Source organism: Canis lupus, chromosome 24 (genome assembly GCF_003254725.2).
Source record: "Canis lupus dingo isolate Sandy chromosome 24, ASM325472v2, whole genome shotgun sequence".
Taxonomy (NCBI): Eukaryota; Metazoa; Chordata; class Mammalia; order Carnivora; family Canidae; genus Canis; species Canis lupus.
In genome coordinates, this window is record NC_064266.1 from 37,971,541 (window position 1) to 37,992,195 (window position 20,655).

General features: G+C 49.6%; 1 protein-coding gene across 2 annotated transcripts in view; it reads right to left on the reverse strand.

The window, feature by feature from the left end:
• The window catches only part of ATP9A (ATPase phospholipid transporting 9A (putative)), a 132,783-nt gene extending 112,422 nt beyond the window's left edge, over window positions 1-20,361 (reverse strand). Inside the window, exon 1 of one of the 2 annotated variants that reach the window (XM_025470424.3) lies at window positions 20,206-20,361. In XM_025470424.3, coding sequence (XP_025326209.1) covers window positions 20,206-20,273 — 68 coding nt within the window. In that variant the 5' untranslated portion in view covers window positions 20,274-20,361. Of the gene's footprint in view, window positions 1-2,561; window positions 2,719-20,205 lie in introns of those variants that run through there. The other variant, XM_025470425.3, reaches the window with a different exon arrangement.
• Window positions 20,362-20,655: the final 294 nt, after the last annotated feature.

The window sequence follows — 20,655 nt, forward strand, 5'->3', positions numbered from 1 at the left end:
AACCAGGGCATATCAAAGAAAAAAGCCAAGTCAATGTGGAAATTTCTCTTTAAATGAAAACAGGTCCTCTGATGTAGCAAGTCTACCTGGAGGGACAGACTGTGTATGAATTAGGGTACGGGTGAGCAACAGGAAAGGTACAAGGATGCTCACAGCGGCCAGAAAGCAAAACCCTAGACACGAATGAATGCCCATCAGAGAGGAACCAGCTGAACAGTGGACCTGTACCAATAAGAATACAGCAGACGCACACACGGACAGGGCAAGCAAGAGCCAAGTGACAAAGTAGGAGGGGGAGAAAACATAAAGCAAGAGATATGCAATTTATTATGCTGTATTTTAAGAAAAATAACCAAGGATAGTATATTCATGGGAAAATAATGCTGAGAAACACATAAGCACACACACACACCAGACTGTTAATTCTGGTTCTCCTGGGGGAAGGGGCAGTCACGGGTGGCAGGATCTGTCACCTTCCCTATTTCTCCTGCTGTAAGTCTTTCCTGAGTGGTCTCTTGCTGCTCACCAGTGCAGGACACCTCATACTGCATTCCAGCCCCACAATGAGTAAATCAACGTGGACTCAAGTCCAAGCCTTTCTCCCTTCAGCCCAGGTCCTCTGTGACCAAGCCAAAGCCAATGAGCTCCAGAACTCTGCTCTTCTCCAACTTCCAACCCCTGTGCAAGATTCATTCACCCGAGATCTCCTTGGGCAACCCCTTCCGCTTCTCCTACTCATCCTTCAAAACCCAACCATGTGCTCGTCACAAAGAGAAAGGGGCTCTCTTCTCCCTTAGACTTTACTTGACTGTTTCTTTCTAGAACATGCAAATCTATGGAAGCCCAGCAAGCAATGTATAAATGAACAAAAATAAACACAAGGTCTGGAGGGACAGGGCGCACTGAGGAGCCCAGACCTGCGGGAAGGAAGGCCACCCTAGCTCGACCAGGATACTTTCTCACACAAGCTTCACACAACAGACCATGAGATTTTTCAAGCTAAAGACAAAAAGCACAGATTCTGAAGCACAAACCCTCAGCTTCTAAGTGTTGGTAACTGATGCAATGTTCAGATATTATATAAAACTAAAATCACACTGAGGTGTCATTTTTTACTTTGCATGATAACCAAAATCAAAAAGCTTAACAACCTGTGTTGGTCAGGATGGGCAAACAGACACTTTCACTGCTGGGAGGAGCCTAAATCCTATAACCTTGGGGGAAGGCAAGCCGGTAACAGCTCTCAAAATTACAAATGCATTCACTTTGACCCACTGATTCCCCTTCAAGACATTACGTATGTTCTAACATGGGCACAAAGACATGTTCAACGTCATTCACCCTAACATTGCTAGTAATAATGTACCATTAGAAATAACCTAAGTGTCCATCAATGGTGGATTAGTTATATTAAGTATGGTAAATCCATTCAATGAAATCCTTTAAAACCATTTAAAAAAAAAAAAAGGAACGGAAAAGCTTTTTATGTACCAATATGGAACGAGCCCAATGTGTACTGTTAAGTGAAAGAAATATGTCCTGCTGTGTGAGGTATATTAGCAACCGGGAAAAAAAGATCAAAATCTATGTGTGTGTGTTTAGGTGGATAAATATAAAATGCATGGGCCTTCTTTTGGAAAATGGTTAAAAATTCTCTAGGATGACACAGAAGAAATTGATAAGGGGCTGCCTGGGAAGGGCACAGGGTAGCCAAGGGTGGGGGCAAAGGGAGGCTAAGTTTGCAACACACACACCTTCTGTACCTTTTAAACAGTGAACTATGTGACAATGATTGTGTAATTTTTTTTTTTTAATTTACAAACAAAACAAAAAACCCCACCCTGCTCCCCACACAGCACACAGCTGACAGCCTGCAGCCTCGGATCTTGGCCACAAGCCCAGAGGTCAGAAACCAGACACTATTTGCCTCACACTCCAGATCTGGTATACAGGAGGCGCTCAGTTGCCCTGTGTGGGTTGAGAAGCCTCTCCTAGCCTCTCCCCCGCCCCTGCCCCCCCCCAGCACCCAGACACCTGCTGCCTTACCAGGTGCTTTTACACTGTATCTGGGCCACCTGCTCACGGGTCCTAAACCAGGTGGGTGCCACAGCAGAGCCAGTCGTGTCACCTCCCTTAACCCTTACCAGAGTCCTGCAAGGCAGACCTTCGCCCTCCTGGAGATGAGCGAGCTGGATCCCCAAGAGTCCTGCGGCGGGTGAGGACAGAGCCAGCCGCGGGTCCAACAGGCTGACCTCAGAGCCAGCGCCCTGAACCACGGCGTTTGGAAATCTCACCCCACGGGAGCATCGGAGAGCTGCCTCCGAACTGTCTAGACAGCAACCTAGGCCTCCCACGACAGGGACACAGCAGGGACACAGCAAGGGTCCCCGGCAGCCGCCTGGCTCCACTCCCCAGCACCGTCAGCCTTAACCAGGCTAACACGCCTACTCTGCTTCCATGGGCCACATGCTCTGGGGGCTGGGCGCTCTGCACACACCAACTCATTCCCCCTCAAAACCACTGCACTATTACCATGCTCATTTACAGGGAGGGGAACTCACTTGCCCAAGGTCATACAGCCAGTAAGTGGCAGACACCACACTTGCACCAAGAGAGTCTTGCTCGAATCCACGCTCTCAACCTCTCATGGTCCTCGATCCTCGGCAACCAGCCCTGGCCTTGGAGAGCCAGCACCTCCACAGGGAGCCCTTTCCTGCGGGGACTCCGGCTCCTCCCCTGCTCCCATGGAGACGGGACTGCAGCCACTGCTACAGCCCGGCTCCACCTCGGGCGTGGCTTTGGCACCGGGCCGGCCCCAGGAAGGCCAAGACAGACGTTTCTAAGGGTGCCTGCCCGTGACATGCCAGAGGCTACAACACGAGTCCCTTGTAAGATGCTGACGTCTGGAAGCAGGTAGTGGAGCTGCTGAGGGTCGGGCACACTGTCGGCTCAGGTGGGGAAGAGCACTCCCCAGGCAGCGAGTTCACACCTTTTCTAACATCACCGTGCGGGCCACCCTGGGCTCCAGCTACTGCGCCGCAGACCTCCGCTCTCTGCAGGGAAGCCAGACCTTACTGCACTTGGCCCTGGTGTCTACACACAGCTCTGTCACGGCAACCATCTATGGGAAGATTTTCTTGTATTCATTCAACAAATATTTATCAAGTGCTTGCAGACTCCCAAACATACCTTATATAACTACCAAACATACGACAGAATGGATGGTGATCGGTCCAGTCCACCCAGTACATCTACAGAGGATATACTGGGCAGTGAGCATCTCCCCGGCCAATCATAGGTTTTTTCTGTCCTCCACACGGACCCCTCTCACACATCAATCAACAGGAAGCCCCATTTGTGGTAAACAGAGAAAGAAAAATGTGTGTTTTTACTTCTTTTTCTCTTTTTAAACCTTCCCAATCTCATGGACACACACTGGACAAAAGGCAAAGTAAAAATAGATGGGCGAAGAAGGCCATCACCCATATCCTGACCCTGGAACATAAGCCAACTCTGGCTTTCATTGGGTGAAAGAGCCCTTCCACAAAGCCATTTGGTTAGAGCCTCACAGAGTCCTTAGATAACCATGTGCTCCATGTAATCCAGTAAACTGAAGATTCTAGCCTATCAAAATTTTCCAAATGTGGGGCACCTGGGTGGCTTAGTCAGTTGGGCATCCAACTTTTTATTTCGGCTCAGGTCATGATCTTGGGGTCATGGGACTGAACCCCTCATCAGTCTCCATGCTCAGTGGGAATCTGCTGAAGATTCTCTGTCTCCTTCTCCCTATGTCCCTCCCCTACTCCATGTTCTCTTGTTCTCTTTCTCTCTAAAATAAATAAATAAATCTTTAAAAAGAATTTTCCAGGGACACCTGGGTGGCTCAGTCTATTAAGCATCTGTCTTCAGGTCAGGTCACAATCCTTAAGTTGTGGGACCAAGTCCCATGTCAGGCTCCCTGCTCAGCGGAAAGTCTGCTTGTCCCTCTGCCCCTCCTACCTGCTCCTCCTCTTTCTCAAATAAATAAATAAAATCTAAAAAAAAAAAAAAAAAAAAAAAATTCCAAATGTAGGAGAGAGCTTATGCCAAGATACCTTCCCTAGATGAAGCTCTAATTTGTGACAGCAGGGATGCCTGGGTGGCTCAGTGGTTGAGCATCTGCCTTCGACTCAGGGTGTGATCCTGGGGTCCTGGGATCAAGTCCCACATCAGGCTCTCCACAGCTTCTCCCTCTGCCTATGTCTCTGCCTCTCTCTGTGTGTCTCTCATGAACAAATAAAATCTTAAAATAAAATAAAATAAAATAAAAGTAAATAAAAAATGAAACTAAAGGGCTCAGTTGGTTGAGCGTCTACCTTCAGCTCAGGTCATGATCCCAGGATCCTGGGATCCAGTCCCACAACTGGGCTCCCTGCTCACTGGTTAAAGTAAACTAGCCACCTCTACTTAAAGAAATACTATGTTGCCATTAAAGATGCCATTTACAACATACCTCATGATACAGAGACAGCCCTAAATTAAAATGTTAAATCAACAACAGGAAATAAAAACACATCTGCTACATGGTTCTAATTCATAAAACAATGTACACCCAGAAACAAGACCAGGAGCAAACAGGGTATCTAAGATGTTCTGAGATGTGCCCTTAAAAGGGCAGCTGTTGGGCAGCCCTGGGGGGCTCAGTGGTTTAGCGCCGCCTTCAGCCCAGGGCCTGATCCTGGGGACCCAGGATCAAGTCCCATGTCGGGCTCCCTGCATGGAGCCTGCTTCTCCCTCTGCCTGTGTCTCTGCCTCTCTCTCTCTCTCTCTCTCTCTCTCTCTCTCATGAATAAATAAATAAAATCTTAAAAAAAAAGGGGGCAGCTGTCCTTGGAGGGAACGTTAACACCAGTGTTTCACTCCTCAGTCCTTTCTGTTCTTCAATTGTTCTTTAATACACACACACAGGGATCCCTGGGTGGCGCAGCGGTTTAGCGCCTGCCTTTGGCCCAGGGCGCGATCCTGGAGACCCAGGATCGAATCCCACGTCGGGCTCCCGGTGCATGGAGCCTGCTTCTCCCTCTGCCTGTGTCTCTGCCTCTCTCTCTCTCTGTGACTATCATAAGTAAATAAATAAATAAATAAAATAATAATAATAATAATACACACACACACACTCATTTTACAATGAAAAGAAAGTAATTTTATATGTTCTTACCCTTCCTTTGTAACGTAAGCTACATAAGAAGAAGGTTCTTGGTCAGAGAGGAAAGCTGCTGTGATGTGACCATTTTGTCAAGGCCCACAACCCCTCAATCCCCTCCTCCTCAACAAAAATCACCTGCTTGGAATGTATGTTACAGAAAGGAGTCAAATAGCAGAAGTCATCAAGGCAGGTCACAAAACACAATTTATGATCTAAGTTCAAAATAAAATGAGTTTTTTTTAAAAAAACTGAAATGAGGGGCTCCCCGATGGCTCGGTTGGTTAAGTGTCCGACTCTTGCTTTGGGCTCAAGTCACGATCTCAGGGTCGTGAAGTCAAGTCAGGGGTCAGGCTCTGTGCTCAATGGGGAGCCCACTTGAGATTCTCTCTCTGCTCCTCCCCTCCCCCAACGCATGAGCAAGTGCTCTCAGATACATAAATTAATCTTAAAAAAATAGAATAAAAACAAAAAAAATGAAATGAAGTCTTTGTCATTCTAAACCAAAACCATTATAAAAAGAAAAAAGAGGGATCCCTGGGTGGCGCAGCGGTTTGGCGCCTGCCTTTGGCCCAGGGCGCGATCCTGGAGACCCGGGATCGAATCCCACGTCGGGCTCCCGGTGCATGGAGCCTGCTTCTCCCTCTGCCTGTGTCTCTGCCTCTCTCTCTCTCTGTGTGTGACTATCATAAATAAATAAAAATTAAAAAAAAAAAAAAGACCCTTTTTTCCTCGGTCTCATTGTCTGTAATGTAGGATTGTCAGGAGGTATAGATAGGACGACTTACTTAAAACTCTAGAACAGTGCTGGGCACCTAATAAGTTCACAATGGTGGCTAGCAACTATTAAAATTCTCCTCAGATTCCTCTAGCACAATCCAAATGACTAGATCTAACAAGAAGCCATAGAAAGCATAACCTGGATATGTGACTACTGTGAACTTTTTAAGCAAAAGGAAGCAGCAGGGGACAGTGCCTTCAACCCCTCCATCTCTCAGAGGTACCTGCTTTAGGTTACTAGTAGGGAGGGTCAGCTCCAGTTCCCATGACTTTGCAACATGCTCACTGAGAGGTCTTGAGACAAGACCATTTAGAGAAAATTGCTAAGGAGCTCATCATCAAATTTTTTTTTAAGATTTTATTTAGGGATGCCTGGGTGGCTCAGCGGTTAACACCTACCTTCGGCCCAGATCATGATCCTGGAGTCCTGGGATGGAGTCCCGCATCGGGCTCCCTGCACGGAGCCTGCTTCTGCCTGTGTCTCTGCCTCTCTCTCTCTCTCTCTCTCTCTCTCTCTCTCTCATGAATAAATAAATAAAATCTTAAATATATATATATATTTTATTTATTCATGAGAGATACACAGAGGGCAGCAGAGACATAGGCAGAGGAAAAAGCAAGCTCCCTGCGTGGAGCCCAATGAGGGACTCAATCCCGGGACCCCTGGGATCATGACCTGAGCCAAAGGCAGACACTCAACCACTGAGCTGCCCAGGTGTCTCTCACCATCAATTTAGAATTAAGGTTTATTAATAACATTGACAGATACCACACTTGCCAAAATGGGCATAAATAAAGTACTTCCTGTATGAGTTTGCTAGGGTTGCCATAATAGAACACCACCAGCTGGGCGGCTTAAATAGAAGTTTATTTTCCTCACAGTTCTGGAGGCTTGAAGTCCAAGATCAAGGTGTGGGCAGGTTTGGTTTCTTCTGGGCTCTGCCCTTGGCTTGCTCCTGAGCCCTGCTCTTTCCTCCCACCCCTGGTATCCCACTGCGTGTCCTAGTCTCCACTTCTCACAAGGACACCCAGTCGGGCTGGAATAGGGCGGGCCTTATTGGTTTCAGCTCAGGTTTCAGCTAGGGGCGGGCCCTCTAGCCTCATGTTAACTTAATCACATCTTTTTAAAACCTCTATCTCCAAATACAGGAGTCACAATCTGGGGTACTGGAGGTTGAGGCTTCAGCAAAGAATCTGCAAAGGGAAACACTCAGCCCCTAACACTTCCTGGATGCCTCTCTTGCAACCACTCAAGGCTTCTGTAGTCACTGAATCAGAAAGCTGAACAACAGCCCAAACATGAACTTCTTGCCTAACAGGTTTTTCTTTAAAAAAAAGGTGGGGGGGGGAAACCTGTGTGGCTCAGCAGTTGAGTGTCTGTCTTTGGCTCAGGGTGTGATCTCGGAGTCCAGAGTCCTGGAGTCCAGTCCCACATGGATCTCCCTGCAGGGAGCCTGCTTCTCCCTCTGCCTGTGTCTCTGCCTGTGTCTCTGTGTCTCTCATGAATAAATAAATAAAATATTTTTTAAATAAAAATTAAAATAAGTTTTTAAAAAAAGGAGAGAAAGAAAGGGATAGAGTATGAGGCAACCTTCATGGGACACTAAGGGACACGGCTGAGCATAGTGAATATTTACTCTTTACTCCAGTGGCTCCTTACAGGTGCATTTTTGCCCACTCCCACCCCCACTCCCCAACCTCTGGCACAGGGGGCGGCTCAGCAGTGTCTGGAGACATTTTTGGTTGTCACGACTGGGTGGAGGGTACTGCTGGAATCCAGTGGCCGGAGGCCAGGGCTGCTGTCATGCATCCTACAGTGGACAGGGCAGCCCCTACAATGGAGGACTGTCAAGCCCCAGGCTGAGAATTCCTGAGGCCTAACCTGGCCAGGTCTGACTTCACCTTGTGTCACAGCAGATGGCCCGGCGGAGGGTGGGAGATCCTTCCAGGCCCCAATCTACGGGGAGAGCACTGTCCATGCTCCACACTTCTTCCTCAGGGAGGCTAGCCAACAGGCTCCTCCTCCTGGCATTAAGCAAATGCCACAGAGATCTAACTGCAGTGACAAGAGCATCCGGCCACCCTTCCATTTCCCACAGGGAGCCTCTCTTTCCCTGGGGCCCCTGCCAACCGCCTCTCCCATAAGCCCCCTCCCCCCCTACCCCGCCTGCCTGTTTATACAATGATTTTAAAAGCAACATTCAGATCCCAAATCAACCTGGTAAACTATTGTTTGAAAATCATGTTTTCCCCCTACCAAAAAAAATCATGTTTTTCATGGATAACTTGGCAAAAAAAAAAAAAAAAAAATGTTTTTCTCTATTAGCAAAATCAGATTATCCCATCTCCTCCTCCTTATAGCAATATTATAATATTTTTAGACTAAAAGCAACATCTTAGCATGGGCTGCCACTTCCTAAATATCAGACACGACCAGGGGCACATCTATGAACCAACCTCATGAACTTCGGGTTCATACTGATTCTGTTTTTCACATACGTGTATTCTAAAAGGAAACTCCCTAATACTACTACAAAAAGAAAGCAAGTATCACTTGGCAAAAACAGAAAGAACCATAAAAATAATTGCTAGCCTTTCAATGTCTGGCTAAGAGCCACTCTAAGTGATCTTTGGCGATGTTTCTCCATCCATCTTTCCAACTCACACAAATAAAAGAAAACAAATACTAGTTTAAGAAATCAGCTGTTCTGGGTGCCTGGGCAGTGCAGTCAGATGAGCCTCCACCTCTTGGTTTCAGCTCAGGTCACGATCTCAGGGTCCCGGGATGGAGCCCTACGTGGGCTTCACGCTTCGTGCAAAGTCTGCTTGAGATTCTCTCTCCCTTTCCCTCTGCCCCTCCATCCTGCTTGTATTGTCTTTCTCTCTAAAATAAATAAATAGTTAAAAAAAAAGAATTCCGCACTGTTCTAGCTCTTTAGATAGAAGTCATCTATAAGAATATTACAAGTAGTCTCTTTCTTTGGAAATTAAACCAAAGTCAAATGACTGTTATAAGTAAAGCTGAAGGCACTCCACATCCATTCCCAAAAGTGGCCACAAAATACCACCAGAGCTAATTCAGGACTTTCATCGTTTGCATCTGGGTACTGATGCTAAAAGAAAGGGTTTTCTTTATCCTTTCTTTTCCCTTTTTTTTTTTTTAAGATTTTATTTATTTGTTCATGAGAGATACAGAGAGAGAGGCGGAGACATAGACAGAGGGAGAAGCAGGCTCCCTGCAGGGAGCCCAAGGCGGCACTCGATCCCAGGACCCAGGATCACAACCTGAGCTGAAGGCAGACGCACAACCACTGAGCCACCCAGGTGCTCCCTAAAAGAAAGTTCTATTCTGAGAAGTAACAGCCAAAAGTCTAAAGAAGGCTTGGCCAGTGCCTCTGCCTCTGCTTTACACCTCGTTGCAAGGTGCCTTAGGTCAAGGTCAAATGGCCACACTCTTTCCTTGAGACTAGCATGCAGGGTCTCCCATAACTGGCCTTTCTCCAGGAAGCCCCCGGAAGCATGGTTCCCATATCCACCTCTACCCTTCCACATCCCTGCCTGGATCTGTAATTCCTGTAATTCCACATCCCCTGGTGTCACCACCCATGGGGGGGCCTGGCCTGGGACTGGGCTGGGCAGGGACTCCGTAACAGGAAATGGATGGCACGAGTGCAGCTGGGCTGACTGGCAAACGACACTGAGGGCACTTTCCAATGGGCCGCTGCCAAGGCTTGTCCCGAATGCTCTGGTCCAAGGGAGCAAAGAGCTGTTTACACAACTGTCTACTCCACCACGGAGAGGGGAAGGGCTGGGGTCTATCGATTTCACCGATCAGCCCATCCTCCTCCTCCATCCTGCCCCAAACACACCAATATACACTGTAAAATTAATACCACCTCCGCCGGGTCAAAAGAACACACATACACTCAAGCCTCATGGTTGGTGGTTTCTGCATTTGCAAATTTATCTACTACCTAACATTCATCACCTCAACATTAATACTCAAAGCACTGTGTGGTCATTCGTGGACATGTGCGGGGTGACATAACATCTATATCACCTCATGACTTCCCCAGCGGAGGTGGAACAAGGCAACACTGCCGTCCGGCCCCAGCTCCATACTGTACATACGTGTCCTTCCCACGGTCTATTTAGTGCCACGCTTTTTTGCATTTTGGAGCTTTTTGTTAGTGACATCACTATTTGAAATGGCCCCCAAGCGCAGGGCTGACATGCTGTCCAGTGTCCTCAGGACAGGCAGCCTGTGAGCTGCAGTGCCCTTGGTCATGAGTTCAATGTTAATGAATCAACGTTAATGAACCAAATACAGTGTCTTTAAACCAAAATATGCCTTTAGGGATCCCTGGGTGGCGCAGCGGTTTGGCACCTGCCTTTGGCCCAGGGCGCGATCCTGGAGACCCGGGATCAAATCCCACATCGGGCTCCCTGCATGGAGCCTGCTTCTCCCTCTGCCTGTCTCTGCCTCTCTCTCTCTCTGTGTGTGACTATCATAAATAAATAAAAATTAAAAAAAATATATGCCTTTAAAACAAGGTAAAACATGAGCAGAGGCTTGCAGAAAACTAACTCTGCACCTCCCCTAGGAGCAATGGTTCAGTATTCGCTAACTCAGGGTTAGCATGGGCCTTCTGGAACATAACCACCATGAACAACGGGAATCAACCAAAAACAATGTCTAATACTACCGCCGTCGTGTCAAAAGAGAAAGAAGAGAAAGGGCATTTTAACTCCACATTTGGGATCCCTGGGTGGCGCAGCGGGGATCCCTGGGTGGCGCAGCGGTTTGGCGCCTGCCCTTGGCCCAGGGCGCGATCCTGGAGACCCAGGATCGAATCCCACGTTGGGCTCCCGGTGCATGGAGCCTGCTTCTCCCTCTACCTATGTCTCTGCCTCTCTCTCTCTCTCTCTCTCTCTGTGACTATCATAAATAAATAAAAATTAAAAAAAAATAACTCCACATATTAGAGGGACAGCTTCAGACCTTTCAGTGGAATAAAGGTATGTATAAGAAGAACTCCCTGCGTTGGCATTTTTTTCTTCTTTCAGATAAACAGTGAAATCCACACTGCTGATGGACCTGGGTCCTGGCACGGTGCCGAGGACTGCTGCATAGGAGCACACAGCCTGCCACAGCCCTGTCACTAGGCTTAGTCATGTGAGGTCTGAGATGGCTTCTAGTGGTATCAAGTCCTCTGCGGGCATTTTCCAGCTAGAGTTCCTGCTCACCTAGACCCTCTACAGACACCCAGAAACAAGAGGACATGGGGCCCCCCGGGCGGCTCAGTCTGTTAAATGTCTACCTTTGGCTCGGGTCATGATCTCAGGGTCCTGGCATCAAGCCCCGTGATGGGCTCCCTGCTCAGTCAGGTGTCTGCTTCTGCCTCTGCCTCTACCTCCCACTTGTGCTCTCTCTCTCATGTCTCAAGTAAATGAAATCTTAAAAAAAGAAAAGAAAGAAGAGGACATGATGCAATTCAGAACAAGAGTCCACATGAGGCTCAGTCACACTCTCCAGGCTAGGAGAACAATGTCTTTCCTTCTTTCTTTCTTTCTTTCTTTCTTTCTTTCTTTCTTTCTTTCTTTCTTTCTTTTTTTCTTTCTTTCTTTCTTTCTTTCTTTCTTCTTTCCTTTCTTTCCTTTGTTTTCTTTCTTTCTTTCATTTCATTCATTCATTCATTCATTCATTTATTTATTTATTTATGAAAGAGGAGAGATTAAGAAAGAGAGAGAACCCAAGCAGGGAGGAGCAGCAGAGGGAGAGGGAGAAGCAGACTCCCAGCTGAGCGGAGAGCCCAATGCGGGGCCTGATCCCAGGACCCAGGGATCATGACTTGAGCCAAAGCAGATGCTTAACCCACTGAGCCACCCAGGTGCCCCTGGGATCCAAACTCTTAACTAACAAACCCACAAACCCATGTGTCAGTCTCTCCTGAGTATTCAAGACTGTAGCCTACAAAATTCTTATCTTTATTCTCCTAGCATTTTGAAGATGTGATAGACCGTAAAGAGCTGCCACTCCCAAATTCTCTACCCTGCTGCCACGTGGCAAACAAAACAAAACATAACAAAACAAAACCCCCACAACAACTACATTCATTGTTCCCGGAGGGAAAGAGAATTCAACTGAGGACAAGCACACTGGGGGAACAGCGCTGACCGAACACCTGCTCTGAGATACACCCCACATTCTCCTAACTGGGAGGCAGGCTCACCTGAGTTCTAGTCAGTTTGTGCCACACGTTCTTGGCCAGGATTAACTGCTTAACCTTTCTGAGCCTCAGTTTCCTTATCAGGAAAACGAGCGTAAAAAATACCAGCATCAAAGGGGCGCCGTGCAGCCTGGGCAAGGGAACCTCAGTTTAGAGCCAAGACATTGCAGATCCCACGTAAGCACTGGTCTCCTCCGTGGTCAGGGAGTGGGTCACGCCACATGTTGATTTAAATTCTGCACCCTCTTTAGGATGCCTGGGTGGCTCAGTGGTTGAGCATCTGACTTTAGCTCAGGGCGTAATCCCGGAGTCCTGGGATCGAGTCCCACATCGGGCTCCCTACAGGGAGCCTGCTTCTCCCTCTGCCTGTGTCTCTGCCTCTCTCCCTCTCTGTGCCTCTCATGAAAAAATAAATAAAATCTTTAAAAAGAAAAAAATTCTGCAGCCTCCAGCAAAAGGTAAGCATGAGCCTTGAGAGCAGGAGGTGCCCCCCCATCTTGCCCCACTGCCCCTCGCCCCCGGGAGATGAAGCCAGGCCGGGAATGTGTCCCCTGGGCTTACGGGATACACTCATGTGCACCGGCCACCATTCACTGCAGTAACCACTAACCATAAATTTATTATCTTACAGTCCTGAAGGTCAGGAGTCCACAGCAGGTCTCGCAGGCCTCCAATCAAGATGTCAGCAGGGCCGGGTCCCCTCTGGGGCCTGTTTCCTTGATGCTTCCCCTTTCTAGACGCCCCCTGTGTGCTCCCTTCTTCATCTTCAAGGCAGCAATGGAGCGTCTTTCAATCTCTCTCAGAATCACTCTCCTCTCAAGAGCGCTTATGAAGACACTGGGCCCACCTGGCTAATCCAGGACAGTCTCCCCATCTCAAAATCATTACCGTAATCACATTGGCAAAGTCTCTCTTGCCATGAGAGGTCACACACTGGCAGGTCCAGGGGGCTGTTATTCTGCACACCACACCATACACGCTGTATCCTCCCCTGGAACAATCCAGGTTTCTTTTTTTTTTTTTTCTTTTTTAAAATTCTTTTCCATTAAATGCTTGACTTCTTACATTAATAGCACACAAGGGGGACGCCTGGGTGGCTCAGCAGTTAAGCCGCCTGCCTTGGGCCCAGGGCGTGATCCTGGAGTCCTGGGATCGAGTCCCACATTGGGCTCCCTGCATGGAGCCTGCTTCTCCCTCTGCCTGTGTCTCTGCCTCTCTCTCTCCCTGTGTGTCTCTCATGAATATATAAAACAGAAATAAAATCTTTAAAAAAAAAATAGCACACAAGGTTTTTCACATAAATCACCCACCAAAAAAACTCTTCACTAGAATATGAGTCTTGTATTTAAAGATGAGAACTAATTCACCTTACAGGCCCAAACACCACCTAAGCTGCTATCCCTTAGTGGAGGAAAAGAGACAAAGGCAGAAGGGACCCAGGGTGCCTTCTTTTTGCCTGCAGCTCCCTTCTGGTACCCCAAATTCCCCACCCCCGGTGCTCAAATCATGTGGTTAAGACTTGATGCCATCAACCAGTGAAGCTCTCTGAGCCACAGAGTCACATCAGAAGAATGAGTAAGCAGCAATCTGAGAACGTCCAACAGACTTCTTCCTGGACCATCTAGAAAAGGTTATCCGCTCCCCAGATCATAAACTGGAGATCAGCTTCAGGTCTTCCTTCTTTCAAAAAGGATTTACTGGGCACCTACTCTGTGTGATGGTGATTAAGTTGTCACCAACTGGGGCCCCAGGGTGTTCCCAGCCGAATGATCACACGAGCACATGTCGTATTCCAACTGTGTGAGACGGAAAAGGGGCAGGTTCTCAGAGGCTCTGAGGGGGATTTGATCTCTTATCAGGAACATCAGGAGAAGGCCTCCCTCCCCTAAGGATGTGAGACTGCAGTAAGGCTTATTGGAAGACTGAGCTTTGAGTAAGTGAAGAGGGGAGAGGGCATTCTAGGCAGAGAACAGGATGTCCAAAGGTCCTGTGTCAAGGGGGAGCCCAGGAGGAGATACCGAGCACAGTGTGGCTAGAGGAGAAAGGGGCCAGACTCTACCATAGAGCATGTGAAGATGATAGTGGAAGGAGGCAGGAGCCACAACAGAACCTTCTGTGATGGTGGAAATGCACGTACCTTCAGAGTCCAACATGCAGGCACTGCCCACATGTGGGCGGGAACTACCAAAAAGTGGCTAGTGCCACTGAGGAGCTAAATTTTAAATTTAATTCTAATTATTTTAACTCTGAAGGTAAACAGGCAGATGAGGCTCATGACCACCATGGAGGACAGCACAGGGCCTCACAGAGATGGAAAGCCACAAGAGGGCTTCGGGCAAAACATTTTCATGATCAGAACATTTGGCCACACCTGCTCTGGCTGCAGGGATCCCTGGGTGGCGCAGCGGTTTGGCGCCTGCCTTTGGCCCAGGGCGTGATCCTGGAGACCCGGGATCGAATCCCACATCGGGCTCCCGGTGCATGGAGCCTGCTTCTCCCTCTGCCTGTGTCTCTGCCTCTCTCTCTCTCTGTATCTGTCATAAATAAATAAAATATTTAAAAAAAAAAAAAAAAAAAGAACATTTGGCCACATCTGCTCTGGCTGCAGAGTGGAGACCTCACTGGCCACTTACCCATGGAGGTAAGTGATGATGGTGGCCTTGAGAGACAAGTGGACAGATTGGCTCAGGGCATGATCCCAGGGTCCTAGGATCAAGAGCCACATCAGGCTCCCTGCATGGAGCCTGCTTCTCCCTCTGCCTGTGTCTCTGCCTCTCTCTGTGTGTGTCTCTCATGAATAAATAAATAAAATATTTTTAAAAAATACAATGGAATCCTATTAAGCAATAAAAAGGCACTTTGAAACCATTGTGCTGAAAGAAATCAGACACAAAGACAGCATACTGCATGATACCATTTATATGAAATTTCCAAAAAATGCAAACTGATGGAAATAAATCAGTGGGTTTTTTTTTTTTTTTTAAGATTTTATTTATTTATTCATGAGAGACACAGAAAGAAGACAGAGACACAGGTAGAGGGAGAAGCAGGCTCCTCACAGGGAGCCGGATGTGGGACTCTATCCCTGAACTCTGGGATCACGCCCTGAGCCAAAATCAGATGCTCAACCACTGAGCCACCCAGGCACCCCAGATCAGTGGCTTTAAATGCAAATGGACATAGGGAAGCTTTTTGGGGGTGATGGAGGTGTTTGAACACTGAACTGTGGTGATGGCTGTACAAACTCTATCACCTGAAGGTGGTTTTTTTTTTTTTAATTTTATCTATTTATTTTTAAATAATCTCTACACCCAGCCTGCAGGACTCAAACTTACAACCCAAAGATCAAGATTTTCACGGTCTTCCCACTGAGATAGCCAGGGACCCCTATAACCTTACTTAAAAAAAAAAATCAGGGATCCCTGGGTGGCTCAGTGCTTTAGCACCTGCCTTCAGCCCAGGGTGTGATCCTGGAGACCTGGGATGGAGTCCCACATCGAGCTCCCTGCATGGAGCCTGCTTCTCCCTCTGCCTGTGTCTCTGCCTCTCTCTCTCTCTCTCTCTCTCTCTCTCTGTCTCTCATCAATAAATAAATAAAATCTTTAAAAAAAAATCAGTGAATTGTGGGGCATCTGGCTGGCTCAGTTAAGCATCTGCCTTCAGTTCAGGTCATGATCCTAGGGTCCTGGGATCGAGTCCCACATCAGGCTTCCTGCTCAGTGAAGAGTCTACCTCTCCCTCTCCCCCTCCCTGCTCTGGTACTCTCTCTCTCAAATATATAAAATATCTTTTAAAAATCAATGAGTTGTACATTTACTATATAAGTATTTTATGATATATAAACTATACCTCAATAAAGTTGTTTAGGGACACCTGGGTGGCTCAGTGGTAGAGCATCTGCCTTTGGCTCAGGTCGTGATTCCAGTTCCGGAATCGAGTCCTGCATCAGGCTTCCCACAGGGAGCCTGCTTCTCCCTCTGCCTATGTCTCTGCCTCTCTCTCTCATGAATAAATAAATAAAATCTTTAAAATAAAATTGTAAAAAAAAAAAAAAAACCCTGGTAGAATATGAACCTAATCAGCTCTTTCCAATCCCAGTTCATATCTAGTTCCTAGTCCAAATACATCAAAAATCAAAGCATCCTCACCCAATCTGGCCACAAAGCCCAAAGGTAAAGTCTTAGTTCAACCACAGCGCAAGCTCCTTGCCCTACAATAGCACACCAGGGCCTCGACACACTTGGTTGGAATAGTTTAATGCAGTCAATCATTTTCCCAGGTTTGATCAGAACAAGGAAATCTACAGTATTTTTAATGTCCCAGCATCAAGGGCCCCTTCGTCTCAAAGGAGCATTCTGGAGAGCCTCCAATAGCAAACCCGATGCAAAGGTCTATTTTATTTATCACCATTAGCCCCAGCAAATACTACGTTGTACTGAGTGCTTACTATCTGAAGCTTTATATGGATTAAAAACAACCCTCTGAGGTATCCATAATTCTTATTCATCCCACTTTACAGATGAAAAAAATGAGACGCAGAAAGGTAAAATAATTTTCCCCAAGTGAAATGATTGGTCAGTGATGAGCCTGGGCTTGGACCAAGCTCAACTCCAGAACCCACACCCCTAACAACCAATGCCTGGTGTCTCACCACAAAGGGAATTCCATGCAGTGAGCAACCAAGCACGTGAAGCCAGAATGCTTTCCAGCCATGCGGAGCACATGCCACGTTTCCTGACTGAACCACTGCAAAAGTTTCCCGGCATCAGGATGCACTAACGTTCTCAAGAGAGACAAAACAGCACTGGAGCCACGCGATTCCTTCAGCAAATAAACTGCAAGTCCTGGCGACATATGCTGAGTGACCCCTGTGTTAATTACACTCTGTCCCCTGGGACTCCCGGCACCTAGATTTTTTTGGTCTAACCATAAAAACCCAACCATTCTACAGCTTAGAGCCGTTTAGGTGAGGTGAGTCGCCTATGTTCAAATCCACCCCCTCACACTGGCTACCTCTGGGACCTCAAACAAATTATTTAACATCATGAATTTTAAATTTCCTTGTCTATAGAATAAGGAAACTAACTCCCAAAATTCAGAGTCATTATGAAGATTAAAACAGGGCTATTTATGTCAAACACCCCACAGAAAGCCAGGCCCATGACAGACAGTCCCTGACTTATGACTGTTCAGACTTTGGCTTTTTTCAAAATCATTATGCATTTGATATAAACTGTATTTCCAACTGTAATCTTTTCCCGGTGATGAGATCCTCCCCCGTGATGACGGGCAGCAATGAGCCCGAGCTGGCCATGAAATCACAAAGGTAAATACTGGTAACACTGACAACCACCCCACACCCATACAACCATCCTGTCTTTCACTTTCAGTACAGTAGTCCATGCATTACATGAGATATTCAACACCCTGTTATCAAATAGGCTTTATGTTACACGATTTTCCCAACTGTAGGCTAACTTAAGTGTTATGAGCATATTTAAGGTGGGCTAAGCTATGATGTTCAGTAGGTTAAGTGTAATAAATGCACTCTCAAGATATTTTCAACTTACAATAGATTTATCCGGATGTAACCCCTTCAAAAGTCCAGAAACACCTGTATTAGTTTCTTCTTCCTTTAACACTCCCCCTGCACTACATTTCAGGGAGCCTTTCCACCACTCTGCTTCCCAAAGTGTTTCCAAACATCAAGATCCCCCACCTTGATGTGGCTACTCCTAAAAAATACAAATTAAACACAAATATATGCAAATGCCTGGCTCTCCTGATACATGATTTGAATCCGAATCTGTGTCACTGTTCAGGAAACACGTTAGTTTCAAAGTGGTAAATTCTAAACCGGGGTGTGATCCTCCTTTCCAATTCCAAACACATTTTTTTTTCAAACACGTTTTTTTTAACCATCTGCACCACTCTGGCTGAACCTCCATATTAACAGTACCTATATCTCTATCATGATAATTATCACTTTTAAGTAATTATCTGCATTTTTCTCTCATGCACTCAATCAGGAGTTCTCAACTACCACAGCGCAGTAAAGTCATCTGGGATAGCTTTAGAAAAATTAAATAGATACCCAGGTCTCAGTCCAGATTTTTTTTTTTTAAGATTTTATTTATTTATTCATGAGAGAGAGAGAGAGAGAGGCAGAGACACAGACAGAGGGAGAAGTAGGCTCCATGAAGGGAGCCCGATGTGGGACCGGATCCTGGGACTCCAGGATCAGCCCTGGGGCCAAAGGCAGGCGCTCAACCGCTGAGCCACCCAGGTCTCCCCCCACTCCAGATTATTTCAAAGGTTTAACAAGACACACACACACACACACACACACACACACACACACACGACAGGGATGGTAACTGTTAAGCTCCCCTGGTGACTGCAATGCACAGCCAGTGTCAGGAGCCTTGCTCGCGGTGGACAGGGCTTATTTAATCTTTGCATTCCAGCCACCTGACACCTCCCCTACACATAGTAGGCATCACATAATTGTTTTAAACGCGAATTAATAACTAGAGGACTTGAGTCCACTCATCACACAAATTCATCAAAATATTAATGAGCGTGTATACTACACGCAGCCACCATCCAGGCATAGAGCTCCAGTTAATGATCATTCTTTAGCCTTGAGTATCAGGATTAAAACTCGCGGGGGGGAAGGGGGGGGAAGAACAGCGAAGGCAGAGATGGGGAGGGCGGGGGTGCATCTCTGGGTTCAATCTCCATTTTGCAGCATCTCCCTCCCCTGCAGTCCTTAACCTCGCTGAGCTCGGTTCCTCCTCGGTTCTACACCCACAGGGCCCTTCAGAACGTTCAAGGAAGACGGGGACAAAGACCCCACAAAATGGCAGCTGGAATCATTCCTTTTTTTCTTTTCTTTTTTTTAATTCCACGCACACCTGCTGGAAGCTAGCTAGCCACCGCGAGGGCTCGGCCTCCCCATCCCCTGCACCGAGCCCCGGACGCCGCAGTCGGCGGCGGCCACAAGGAAATGCCCCGGGATTGCAGGATGTTCAGGGGCAGGGCGGGCCCCAGGCCGCAGCCCCGCCCCGCGGCCGGGGTCAGCCTTGCTGGGACGTCAGCCTCACCTGGGCGGCCCCGGGGAAAAGCACATTCCAGGCCCCCCCCCCCGCCCCCAAGAACTACCGACTGGCGGCCTGGCAGGGGCTGGCAGGGGCCTGGCTGGGGCCAGGGAACATGCATTTATCCTAAGCAGCCCCCAGGTAAGTCAGTCGCAGGCACAGTCCCCGCCACGGTCCCAACAGGTCACTGCCGTCCTGGGCGCGGGAGGTCGGCAGGGCGCAGACCCTCCCCGGGCTCTGCTCTCCACGAGGGGGGAACCTCCGCGCAGGCTGCCCCGGGCCGCAGGTGCGGGAAAGGCACAGCAGGTGGCGCCCCCCCCCCCCCCCCGCCAGGGGCCCCTTCCCGGAGTGCGAGGGATCCGAGTGCCCCGGGCGACCCGGAGGGGCCCCGCCCAGCCCCCTGCGCCGCCGGTTCCCGATCCCCCCGGGGCCCGGGGGGCGGGGGGGGCGGGGGGGGCGGGGGCTCCCCGGGCCGGGACGCGGAGGCGCGGCCGGGGGAGCCCGCGGCGGGGCTGCGGAGGAGGCCGAGCCGGGTCCGGCCGGCGAGCCGGGCGCGCGGGGCTCCCGAGGGCTGGTCCCGGCGCCCGGCCGTGGGGTGCGGGCCAGGCCGCAACCGCGGGGCCCCGGAGCAACCAGGAAACAATAAGGGTGGAAAGGCACGGCCCGGCCCGGCTCCGCGCGTAAACAGCGCTCGGGCGGGTCCGCTTCCCGGCTTCGGAGGGAGAGTGGGCGGCGGGTCCCGGGGGTCCCGGGGGTCCCGGAGCGGCCCCCCGCCCCGCCCCGCCCCGCCCCCGGGCCCCCCCCGGGCACCCCCCCGGGCACCCCCCCCGGCCGGCCGCGGGCTCCTGGCGCCGGGCGCGGCCAACCTGTCAGGCCGCGGACAAAGGCGGCCGCGTCCCCGGGCCCCGCTCACCCGGCGCGGGGCCTGCTGTCCATCCGCTTCTTCTGGCGCACCGGCTGCAGCGGGATGTTGTCCGTCATGTCGCCCGCGCCGCCCGCCTTGGCCGCCGCGCCCCCCGCGCCGCCCGGGCCGCCGCCCGCTCCGGCCTCCGCGCCGCCGCCCGCCGGCACCGCGCCGCCCCGGGGGAGGAGGCGGCGGCAGCGGGCGGGCCGGGCCCGCAGCGAGGGGGCGAGCTCGCGAGCGCCGGGCCACGCGCGGAGCCGGCCGCGCGGCCCGACCGACGGACACGGGCGCACCATGGGCCCGAGCTCCGCGCCGCGCCTGCCACGGGGGGCGGCCGGCCCTGTCCGCGCCGCCGCCGCCGCAGTGTCCCCGCCCCCCGCCCGCCCGCGCCGCGCCGCGCCGCGCGCCCCCCACGCGCGCCCACCGGCCACGCGCCCCCCGCCCACGCCCCGCCGTGCG